This window comes from Molossus molossus, unplaced genomic scaffold (genome assembly GCF_014108415.1).
Source record: "Molossus molossus isolate mMolMol1 unplaced genomic scaffold, mMolMol1.p scaffold_m16_p_2, whole genome shotgun sequence".
NCBI classification, from domain to species: Eukaryota; Metazoa; Chordata; class Mammalia; order Chiroptera; family Molossidae; genus Molossus; species Molossus molossus.
This window is the reverse complement of record NW_023425355.1, coordinates 123025525-123038596: the sequence shown is the minus strand read 5'-3', so window position 1 is coordinate 123038596 and position 13072 is coordinate 123025525. Positions and strand designations below refer to the sequence as shown.

The 13072-nt window shown below is 38.7% G+C and overlaps 1 protein-coding gene across 1 annotated transcript in view; it reads right to left on the bottom strand.

The window, feature by feature from the left end:
* The window catches only part of DMD (dystrophin), a 2326146-nt gene that overhangs the window by 804292 nt on the left and 1508782 nt on the right, over window positions 1-13072 (bottom strand). The window contains exon 48 of the mRNA XM_036270045.1: window positions 11449-11613. Within this exon, the coding sequence (XP_036125938.1) occupies window positions 11449-11613 (165 nt within the window). The remainder of the gene's footprint in view (window positions 1-11448; window positions 11614-13072) is intronic.

The following is a 13072-nucleotide window of genomic DNA, read 5'->3' as shown; positions in this document are numbered from 1 at the left end:
CATAGACAACAATGCTGGGGGGGTTGAGGGGTAAGATGGGGAGGAGGGTATCTAAGGTGGAAAAAGGAGAAACATCTGTAAAAATAAATTAATAAAAATTGAAAAAAAATCCAGTTCTCCAGATAACAGTCTTTGGAAGCATGGATCAAGGACAGATTTTAATTCTTAGGATTCTGAGTCTACTCTTAGGCTGGGTTAGAGTCCCGGATTTAGAACATGGAAGCTATCATTGATGTAGAACGTGGAAAATTTTCACTGAGATCTCATCAGGTTGAACTAGTTCTTGGGTACTTAGACTCCTCTTTGTCTGTAGAGATATGCTCATGTGAATTTTGTTGGTGTTACTTTGGTTCCTTCCTTCCCCATGGGAAATTCTCTCACTTCTGAGCTGCAGAGCTCTCTGCTTCCCTCCTGGTTGGTATGACTTTACCAAAGATAAACTGGAATTTCAGTGGCCCCTTGGGGAAACTTAAGATCTCCTCAAACTGGCTTATCTAAGAACTCTCCCTTCCATCCACCTCTACATTGCCATCTTGTTATCACCTTCCATCTTCCCTTAAGCTCCCCTGATTCTTTGGATAAATTCCCTTTCAAAACTTGATCTCTTCCATCCCTGTGTCCACTGCTGCTAGATTTTCCCCTTTCCATTCCTGTCCCTCAACTCCCTATAGTCACTTGAGCTTTATGCTCTCTATCTTCACTGGGGGCTCCCCAAAGACGTAGGAATCCTATAAGGAACCACCTGAAGCCGAACAATCTACCTTAAAATAAACCGGGTGTTTTATATACTTAGATGATCTCTGGAGACACCCAGATAGCCCCTTGGTGTAGTTTCAGCCACTCACCCAATTTTTAGTCCACAGCCTCCATAAGATTAACACACTAGGTCCAAAGAAAATCTTAAAAGCCTCCTCCACAAATATTGATGGGAAATTTTACCCTTCATATTGAACAGGTAACTTCAACTTGTTTTCATAAACCTTGTTGGTCTGCTACAAAATGCCAATATACAACTGTTTACATTTATCAGCTTCCTAGATTTCTCTGTAAAATAAAGGTTACTGATGGTTAAAAACTATAATCAAGCCCTGGCCGATTTGGCTCAGCGGTTAGAGCATCAGCCTGCAGACCAGAGAGTCCCTGGTTTGGTTCCCACTAAGGGCACGTACCTCGGTTGCGGTTTGTCCCCGGCCCCGGTTGGGGTCATGTGGGTGGCAGCCACTCAGTGTGTCTCTCTCACATCGATGTTTCTTTCTCTCTCTTAGCCCCTCTCTCCATCCCGCTCTATCTAAAGATAAATGCAAAAATATCCTTGCGTGAGGATAAAAACACACAACTATAATCAATATATAAAAATGAAACTTCTAGAAACAAGATAGTCAAAGAGAAACAACTTTCTATCCAACATATACAAGGTATGTAGCATGTGCTTTAAGGTGAAATATCTGGTTGTTTCAGAAGGAAGAAGAGGAAAAGTGTAGAAAAATATCTGAATGGGGAAGAGATGGGCCAAAGAACTTATACGCATGTATGCATAACCAATGGACACAGACAACAATGCTGGGGGGTGGGGGTGCAGGCTGGGGAGGAGGGTGTCTGGGGGGAAAAAGGAGAAATATTTGTAACAAAAATAAATTAATAAAAATTGGGAAAAATCTGAATGGATATAAAAAGTTGTAGAAGGTGTGTGTGTCAAAGGAATTTTATGTCATGTGGTCAAAGCTGGCTATGATTTGATGGGGGGGCTGGATGAAAGAAGGTGAAGAAGTTAAGCAAAAAGACATATATATATATATGATGCATACACATATGTATGTGGGGCAATGGGGCCCATGATGCAGTGCACAGATGATGTTTTGTTGAGTTGTATACTTGAAACCTGTAAGATTTTGTGAACCGTCACCCCAATAAATTTAATAAAAAATGAGCTTTAGTATCAACAGTATACTAATACAAAACTAGAGTTTAATTTTCTGTTCATTAAAATGTCAAATTTTTTGGATTATAGGTCTGTTCTTAATAAGAGATTGTAAAAGATTTTTCTTTACCTTTTGAGCAAGCCACCTAGGCAATGATTCTGTGCCTTACCTGAACGAGTTCCTGTGTTTTATGTTGATTGTACCATGTCCTTGATTATTTAAGACAATCAAATCATGACACTTTCGAAAGAGCCAAAGTCTTTTTACAACCATATTACCTTGTATATTTATTTTTGACATCTTTTATTGTCATGGGTTAAATAGGTAGCCAAGCATTGTTTCAGCGGCCCATGATCCTATTCACCTATGTTCAAACTTTTTCACATTTTTTTTTACAACTTTTGATATTTTGCCTTCCACAAGTCAAATCCTCAATGAAATCTTAATTTCAAAATGACTTGAAGATCTTAAAGGATTTCTCCTCTCACCTTTTAAAAAGAGAGATATAAAAATATATATATTTATTTGACATGCCAAGTTGTATGAAAAGCGTCGTTGAATAAGAAGAGATGCCTCACCTTCCCTAAGCTATATCTGTATGGATCCAATGTTATTATTGGTATAAATATTTCAGTGATTGGATTATTTGTTAATGTCCCTGCTGCATATGTTCTGTTGCTGCTTTGCTTGATATTACTCAGCAGTAGAATGTTATCAGTCCTAATTCCAATTCTTTCTTTTTTTTTTTTTAATCCTCACCTGAGGATATTTTTACATTAATCTTCAGACAGAGTGGGAGGGAGAGAGAGGAGAGAGAGAGGGGGAGGGGAGAGAGAGAGAGAGAGAGAGAGAAAGAGAGAAAGAGAGAGAGAGAGAGAGAGAGAGAAATATCGATGTGAGAGAGACACATTGATTGGTTGTCACACGCACATACCCAACCAGGGCCGGCGATGAGTCACAACCGAGGTACGTGCCCTTGGCCAGAATCAAACCCAGGACTCTTTGGTCCATGGCCGACACTTACTGTTGAGCCAAACCAGCCAGGGCGTCCAGTTATTTCTTTATTTATCCTCACCTGAGGAAATTTTTTTTTTTCAATTTATCTTCAGATAGAGCAGAAGGAAAGAGGGAGGAAGAGAGAGAGAGAAACATCGATGTGAGAGAGACACATCGACTGGCTGCTACCCACAGGACCCCAACCAGGGCCGAGGACAAACAGTAACCGAGGTATGTGCCCTTAGCGGAAACTGAACTCAGGACTCTAGTCCACAGGCCAACATTCTAACCACTGAGCCAAATCGACCAGGGCCCAGTTATTTCTTTAAAATGTTTTGTGCCACAGAAACAACCACATTTCCTCATCATATGAACCCTCATCAGGTTTTTTACCAGGACAATTTGAAGCTTTTTGTCATTTACACATACTCTTTGTTTACTCTGAGGCTTCCCTGAAAGTACTTTTAATCAGCTACAAACCAGAATGTCTGTCTTCAAGAAAAACAGACTTTTCAGAGACCCATGGAAAGGACTGTGCCAGGTACTCTAGGATACAGGCTTCTGATAGCTTTGCTTAAATAACTTTGAGACTATTCCACTGGACTGAGACAGGATTTACAGAACTCTAGTAGAGAAGCTGATGGATTTTTGGTACTGCTAACCCGAGATCACGCCGATTACATCAAATTGAATGAACTGACAAAGAATGATTTGATTGGGGCTTTTGTTTGGAATCTTGCTGATGCTCTAATGTTCTATTTTCTTGATATAAGAGACTCTTTTTGCTTTTCTCTTAAGCTACCTACCACTCATAGAAATTTAGTCAATTAGACTTTTGTAAACAGAAGTGAAACCCTTGTCTTTTTATTCCTGCTTGATCCCTCAAGAATTCAGAAACACTTACTGAGTATTCTTATTTTCATGGTGATCCAACTATTTGCATAGGTTCAGTAAGACTCTGTTCTCGTACCAGGACATAATTGATAAAATTAATTATATAACCAAGGCCCAAGGCTTTTTTTTTTTACTTCCAATTTTTATTAATTTATTTCTTATTATGTGTTTCTCTTTTTTCCCCCCTAGACACCCTCCTCCCCATTCCATCCCATAGCATTGTTGTCTATGTCCACTGGTTACACATGCATGCATATAAGTTCTTTGGTTTATCTCATCCATCCCCCTACCCCCCTCCTCTGAGGTTTGTCAGTCTGAACCATACTCCTTTCTATGTCTCTAGGTCTATTTTGTTCATCAGCTTATTTTGTTCATTATATTCCACAAATAAATGAGATCATGTGCTATTTGTCTTTCTCTGATTTAACTAAGACTTTAACTGGAATGTCATATTTGAGAATGATGTGCACAGAAATAGTTATGACCAGACAGTTTTAAGGAACCCCTTTTGACTTTTTGGAGACAATGCTTGCAAAGCCCTTTTGGGAAAACTGCCCTAGTACCTGGCTTATAGGATGTCCAGACTTACAGGTAAATAAGGAAGGTCACTTTCTGGCAGGTCCAAAAAAACCTTTGGATACTTTGTGGACTTTGAGAACAGAGGAATTCACCAAAATCTATAGATGTGGCTGGTAAAATTAATGGCAAGATTTGGGTTTGGTTTTCTAACCTCGTGAGGCTTTTAAAAGTGAAATCTGAGATTCTTTCTGAGAAAATTTTAGCAAAAACAAACCTTAAAAGACATGCACGGTCAATGACTATCCTTACTGCACCTATGTAAGTAAAGAGCACAGCCTTATTTTGCAAACAAGAATTGTCTGACTTTGATTATGTGATCAGATGACAAGTGACTGTCATATTTGACATTCTCAAATATGAGCAAAAAGTTGTGTTTCAGTAGAAAACTATAGCACACCCTTGTGGGTTATCAGATTCTAGTCCTGTTCCCTGTCTCTAAGCTATTTTGAATTTCCTTGTAAACAGTATGATTTTGTTACCCGCCCGCCAATTGGACTTGCTCCTGCCTTCTTATGCATTTTCTCAGTTCTCACCAAATTTTCAATTCTTCGAGTTTCCTTTAATATCTGGCTACAATGCTCCATACCGTTTCCCATTTTTCTCCTATTGTACTGACTTGGTATTACTGAGAACTAAAAGCCCACTGCCGAGATCCTTATTCAGATGCGAAGTTGTCTTGCAGTTGAACTTCCTCCCCAGGTAAAGAAGCCCTGAGAGCTGAAGCTGGACAACTGGATATACACTTCAAAGGACTCATCAGCACAGGAGATTATGTATGGACAACCTGCATGCCTGGAGCTGCTGCTGGGTGGGCTGCTCAGGAAGTTCACTGGAACTCTCACATCTTTCATGTTCTGTTCCAGGAAATAACCATGACTGTGGACAGTCTTCCCCAAACCTCTCTGATGTCTGTGTCACCACTGAAAACACTCACACTGTCATCAAATGACTACTGCCATCCTCAGCCAACCACCAAAAGATGTTCTCAAACTAAGCTCTAGGAATCTTGTTCATTGGCTACCCCTTGGACTCAAAAATTGAGTTTATAGACAGCCAACCACTAGTTTTTTATTTTCTTCTTTCTTCCACGAAAAAAAAAAATCTTTCATCAAATACCCAATTGCTCACATCATCCAGCAAGTATCCTCTGCTACTAAGTCTCAAAGTCAGTTCAAGGAGTCCTTCAACAACAAAAGCTTCTGTGATGAACTACCAGCGCTAGCTCTCCTAAGTTGTTCAACTGTCCCAGTTTCCCTTGAACAAAAGAGAGGAATGACAAAGATGGTCTGAGCATTCTCCTTAGCTTGACTAAGCTTTAGACAGATTTCTGCCTGATTTTGGTCCTGGCCTCTCTTTTCTTAGCACACTTACTTTAGAAAACTTTCCACTGAAAATCCCTTCTCTGTGTCTTTCAGAGGTTCACCTATAACCCAGAAAAGTCTTTCTCAAGGACTTGGGAGTCATCCCTTTGAAATGTAAATATTAGGAAGGATAGCTCCCTCTCTCCCTGTCTCTGTGGGAGGATGGTAGCCTACCTTCAATAAAATGACAATTAGCAAACACAGACGACTTAATCCCATTAACCAACCTCTCCTCTAATGTTCTCCAGTACTTTTCCACTACCTTATTCCAATGTTTAAAATCCTTCCTGCCTTTTGTTTCAATGGAATTGAGTACAATCTCTCTCCCCTATTGCAAAAGTCTTGAACGAAGTCTTCCTGGCCTATTAAGTTGTCCAGTGCAATTGTTCTTTGACAACCCTCACAGAATGTGAACACATGCAGAGAAGGCTTTCGGTGTCCAGATACTTTATCATTCAGTCATTACAACTGTGTCCTTTGGTAGTTTTCAGCGTGGATTTGACATGAGGAATTGAGTTGCCTACATGGTAAGGAAGAACCAGCATAGGAGTATGTCGTGTTTATTCAAAGACCACAGAAGGAAAGTCATTTTTGAGGGGAGAAAAAAAATACACTCCCTGTCGGCAGTACGAAAGCATTTCAGTCAGAAAAACTTAACATAAAATTATGTGTTTCCCCCTACCTCGTATTTTAATAAAAAGTTTGGAAAGCAGCAATTAGGCAGTTTTATGTCAGATAAATAGTATACCTGAAGTTCATTACTGAAAACATTCATTACAGATGAAAAACATAAGACCCTTTATAGAAATTTGAACTGGTCCCAGGTTCTCAGCATTTAATTTCTAAAACCTGAAATCAACATATTTTATGTCTAAATTGAGAGTATATTTGAAAATCAAAATTCACAGGCATGCCTTCCAGTGGGCTGACTGATGGGAAAGGGTTGTGATTACGCCTAATTTTTACCCTCTACATCACAAGCTCATTGATTATGTTTCTCAGCTTGCTAAGGGTTTTGTGAGGTGATTTTCCAAATGAATATTGCTATTTGCAGGATTTCCTGAATAGGAATATTTCGAGAGTAAATTGCACAAACTAAGCGATGTGCAGTCAATTTTCACTCCAGCATAAACAATGTATTAGAACAGAACCCTTAAGGCTTTTATTTTTATTTTTATTTGGGTTTCATTACACAGCTAGCTGCATTTCATCAATAAGCATGAGGTGCCAAGCAGGCCAAACTGAGGATCACAGAGGGTATTGCATATTTTTCCTAACAGGTGTTCTGCATTTGACTAGAGCAAACAAATGACCTGGATGGCCAGGCCTTAGGCCCTTTGTTTCAGAGGGTAGTCATTGCTACCATGGCTATACAAAAAAGAATTACTTATATTCCGGAAATGGCAGCTTGTACATTGACTTTCTTTGCACTAACTCCTTTCTCAGATTTTTAAAAAGGTATTTATTTCCCTATGTTAGAAAACGGACATGTCCTTACAACTGTTTTAAAAGTTTATTTTTGGTTTCCAATAGTTTAAAGTTAAGCAAAGCCCATTTCCCCATCTTTTTTTTTTTTTTTTTTTTATCCTTATCCGAGGACATTTTTGCATTTATATTCAGATAGAGCGGGGTGGGGAGAGAGGGAGGAAGAGAGAGAGAGGAACATCAATGTGAAAGAGACACATCGACTGGCTGCCACCCACAGGACCCCAACTGGGGCGGAGGACAAACTGCAACCGAGGTACGTGCCCTTAGCGGGAACCAAACCCAGGACTCTCTGGTCCACAGGCCGATGCTCTAACCACTAAGCCAAACTGGCCAGGGCTCCCCACCTTACTTTAAATGAAAAAAAAGTTTAAGCTCTTTAAGCAGCATGCTCTAGCTGACTACACCAACTGCAATCTCATAGCTTATAGAAGAAGGATTCTGCACTCTCAGTAACTCATTTTTCAGGCAGTGACTACAGCTAGAAACTAGACAATGAGAAATAAAGTACTAGGTAAGTTAGTTAATGATTCACACAGGTCACTACTTCCTGATTCCAAGCTCAAGGACTAAAAATTGGGGCAGGGGATCTCTCAAGTCATTCTAGATATGATTTTCTTATCTTATTTTTTTTCTTGGATACAGCCACAAACAGAAGAAAAAGGCTAAAGGAATATCTTTGTAATCTGCACTCGAGATGAAAAACTCCAAATATGCACAAAGGGCCACGGCCAAGGAGTTTTACTGCCAGAAAAAAGAAGTTGCCTCAGTGAGGTTGACCAGGCTGCAGGAGGCAAATATCATGATTTTCTGAAACTACACACAGCATCGAGAGTGGTGTCTTGTAGCTTTGATAAAGGAAAGTGATTAACAGAGCAGAGAGTGGCTTTCCTTCCAAACTGCACGAACCCATTTTGCAGGAACCTATGGACCATAGACAAACAAAAGCCTAATGCACGTTTTCAATATTTGAGAACTATTCTGGGGGCACAGACTTAGGACCAAAGTCACTTTGATGGAGTCAACCACATCCATTTGTATCACAGGACTTTTTAAACTTTTAAACGCATTTCACATACAGGGATAGTTGACATTGAATACAGTTTTCATCATTTTAATGAAGAAGCACCATTTTCAAGAAAGATTATGTTAGAAAGTAAAGAAATGTGCTTCTGTCTGTGACTTACAAAAAGCTATTGCTGACAGGGAACAAAGAGTTTACGACCATTCCTCTTTGCAATATGAAATCAAGAAATATTTAAGGCCTGGCCAGTGTGGCTCAGTGGTTGAGTGTCGACTCACGCACCAAGAGGTCGTCGGTTCGATTCCTGGTCAGGACACATGCCCAGGTTGTGGGCCCGATCCCCAGTGGGGGGCATGCAGGAGGCAGCCAATCGATGTTCTCTCTCATTGGTGTTTCTATCTGTCTCTCCCTTCTTCTCTAAAAAAAAAAAAAACCTTGGAAAATATATCTTCAAAAAAAAAAAAAAAAGAGAGAGAAATATTTAAGAATAGACTAGATCCAAAATAATCAAGAATGTGGCTGAGGTCCTTGTTTATTAGACCAAGTAACTGTCCTTCTTTGTTGAGATCAGTTACTGAGTACTGAAAAGTCTGTACTGAAGAGATACGGTTGTACTGGAGAATGGGTGCTTTTCAAATACCTCTGAAGACACTTTGTACTAGCTAGGTGGAAAAACTAAGAAATCTCAGAACTGCTGGCTTCCTGTGGTCTTGCTCTCATCCAGTATTGTACTTGTGACCACACATGACCCAAATGCACAGTGACCGGTGCCTGAGAAGTGATGCCCTGTTGGGAAGCCCTCTAATGCGCAATCACTGTGCCAGCTGTGTTACCTGTCCTGCATGCTTTCTTTCTTTTCTTTATTGATTTTACAGAGAGAGGAAATGAGAGGGAGAGAGAGAGAGAAACATCGATGAGAGAGACCATCAATTGGCTGCCTCTTGCATGCCCCCAACTGGGGATTGGGTCCACAACCTGGGCATATACCCTGACTGGGAATCGAACTGGTGACCTCTTGGTGCATGGGTCGACACTCAACCACTGAGCCACACCAGCCGGACCTTCAAGGTTTCTTAAAGTGAACTTCATGTTTTGGGTAAAGCCTATTGTGACTTGAGTTTAATCATCAGACTGAACTCAATACTATCTCACAGGTTGAAGAGCCTGGGTTTTACATTGATGGAGTGATGTATGTCTACCTGTGTCTTACACAGTGTCACCTGCTTTAGTTATCAGAATGGCAGATACAAATATCAGGGAGAGGTGGGGAGAAGTACTAGAGTGCACTTTGCAATGATCACTCATTTTAGTTATAGCAAAGCTCTCTCTTTTACCTCATCCTCGTTCAAGCTCATCTTTCTTAACTTTTACTTGTCTTTCTTTTGCTTTTCTAGATAATTCTCACATTTCCTTTTATTCGTGCCTTATTTCCTATCAAAATGGTGACCACATAGAGACAATGATGTTAGATTGTCAGAATCTTACAAAGTAAAGAAATGGAGCAGCCCTGGCCGGTTTGGCTTAACAGAGCTTTGGCCCACGAACCAGAGAGACTTGGGTTCGGTTCCTGCTAAGGGCATGTACCTCGGTTGCAGTGGTTGGGGTCATGTGGGTGGCAGCTAGTTGATATGTCTCTCTCACATCGACGTTTCTTTCTCTCTCTTCTTCCCTCTTACCCTCCCACTCTATCTGAAGATAGATGCAAAAATGTCCTCGGGTAAGGATTAAAAAAGAAAAGAAATAGAGCAATTTGGGTCAATAAACTGAAAGAAAAACTTATTTAAAGATGTTACTGAACATATGTAGTCTGAAATTACCCATTACATTAATTAATAGGTTGTACTTTCAATTGTATTGGTTTATTTGATTGCCTATTTAACGTTGTTGGCCCACAGAAGATGCAAAATGGGGCATCGTGTTGGGACAAGTCCGTAGAATATGATTCTGGAAAGGGAGAGAAGATAGATACAATCAATGTGCTCAGGGACATTAAGCAGGGCTGGGGCTGGGGCTGGGTAAGGGTGGGCAAAGGGGGAGGATGGGTACATCTGTAATAGTGTCAACAATAAAAATAAAGGTAAAAGTAAAATAAAATATTGTTATATTTTTCTTAATAATAAATAAAGGAGGTGGTGGTATCCAGGCTTACCTGCAGCATCTCATTATCATTCTGGCTGATTTTGTAACCATCTTTATTCATTGAATCAAAAATAATAACCAGTACCCACCATATACTGAGCCCTGGGCTGATAAAGAAGTAAGAAGATGCCCTGTGTATTCAAAGAACAGTTTGATAAGGTAGTCAGGTCTGTAAAATTTAAGTGTAAATCAATATACAAAGGCTAATGGAGATGGACACAGATGTTTACAAGAAATCCTAAAAAGTTTTTTTTCGTCTACTTGGAGTATAGAAGAAAGCTTTGAAGAAGCAATGCTATTGAATTCAGTCTTGATGGATGGAAGAAAATTCATCATGAGAAAAAAAGAGAAAGAAGGCATTTGAAGAAGAGAGATCAAGAACAAAGCCATAGCATCAAGCCACACACATATAAGGATACCATATAATGTGTGTGGCCAGAATATAAGGAGAGGTTGTTGGCAGAATAAGAGGAGAGAGAGGTAATCTGGAATCAAATCTGAGAGGGTTTTGTCAAGTCTACTAAAGAGCCTATACTTTATTTTTGTAGGTAACTGATCTCCTAAATGACTTCAGCTTTAGATAAGGAGTTTACAAACCATTAAAATAGGAATGGAAAATAGATTATGCTCCCGCCAGTGTGGCTCAGATGACTGAGCATCCACCTATGCACTGAGGGGTTGGTGGTTCAATTCCCAGTCAGAGCACATACCCAGGTTGCAGGTTTAATCCCGGGTTGGGGTATGTATGGGAGGTAACCCACTGATGGTTCTCTCTCACATCTATGTTTCTCTCTCTCTCTCCTCCCTTCCTCTCTAAAATCAATAAAATTTTTTTAAATGGGTTGTAGTAGCAAATATGATAGAGGCATTATAGTTATATAAATTTAATGAATAAATTATTGCTAGTAAATGATGGAAACAAACAGAAAATGCAAGTCAAATAATAACCAACATTATAACAACAATGATAATGATGATAATGAAAGAGAAACTTAGTTCATTGTTATTGCCATTCTTTTGGAAAATAATATTTAAAGCAATAAGTCCCTACCTTAATGTCAAAAGGTCCTGTTTGATTCGGTTGATTGTAAATTTCCAATTGATTCCTAATGGGAGACAGCCACAGAAGCAGATGATTTAATTGCTCTTCAAGCTGTTCAAGATCTTTTAGGTGAGCCTCAATTTCTCCTTGTTTTTCAGGTAAATCTCTAGAAATCTGTAAGAAAACAAAAGAAAAAATTCTCATGATTTAAATAAAAAAGGGAAAAGAAATATCTTTAAAAGTTATTCGTTACAAAATGTTATAGAAATTTATTGTATTTGGTATTTTAACAGCATGATATTGGTTACTTACATGTGTTACATGTTAGGATTTACTTTATGTATTATAAATCATTGATTAATAATCTTTTCAAAAATTCTACACTTGAAAGACAGTAAGCCTTTTCTTGGAAATTGCACACACACACCCACAGAAACAAAAATCCAACTCCAATCAGTAAAATTAAAGGAGTGTATTATTCATCTAACCACTCATTTATCAAACACAATGGTGCTTTATGTATTATATGCTAGACACTCTGCCTTTATACTTGCTTCTAATTTTCTTTTATGTTAAGAAAAATTGTACAAGGAAATTCTTTTATGTACACAGAAAATTGGTGAGGTAAGCATTTGTTGTGAGTGATAGTTTGTGAGCCCAAATATAACCAAATAAAACAGAATTAGACGATTAGAATAAAAAGTAAAAATATCATTTAGATTAGAATAGAATGTAAGAGGATGATTCTAGGTTAGTTTTATTAAGGGCTTATTATGTACCAAGCACCATGGTTGGAAGTTTCACATTTATTGTCTTCTTGAATCTACCAAACAATTTTATGATATACATACTATTATTATCACAACTTTATAAATGGATGATAATATTGGGATTGAACTTGCAATAATTTGGGAAGCAGTACGATATATTGTTCAACATTGTGGGGTCTCATATCGTTCAGACTGACAAACCTCAGAGTTGTGGGGGATGGACAAAATGAATCAAAGAACTTATATGCATGTATGCATAACCAATGGACATAGACAACAATGCTTTGGGGTGGGGGTGGGGCAGGATAGGGAGAAGGGGGTCTGGGGGGAAAAGGAGAAACAACTGTAACAAAAATAAATAAATAAAAATTGAAAAAAACAAAAATTAAAAACTCAACAACAAAAAACATTGTGGGGTCTAGAGTTAGGCTATGAGGTTTTAATTCCTGGTTCCAGCACTTTCCTCACATGTTGGCCAAGTTCTTAAACTCTAAAGACCTTCTCTATAGAATGAGGATAATGACAGTACCTGCTTCATATGATCACTGTAAAAATGAGAAGTACTCCATGTAAACAGTCTAGAGCAATGCTCTGGATGATAGTGAATGACAATAACATCATGAAATGTCAGTAATTATTGCTCAAGCTCAAGTGTAAGTAGAGAGCCAGGATAAACAAGAGTAAAAAGCCTTTTTATTCAAATTATCAAAGGCTAAAGCACACAGAAATAAAGCACGTGAACCTGCAATAGCAACTCTTTATGATATTACTAATGAGACTATGATTATAATACAAATATAACATGGCATTTTATTTAATTTTATTTTTAATTTTTTTTCCCTTTATTGATTTTAGAGAGAGAG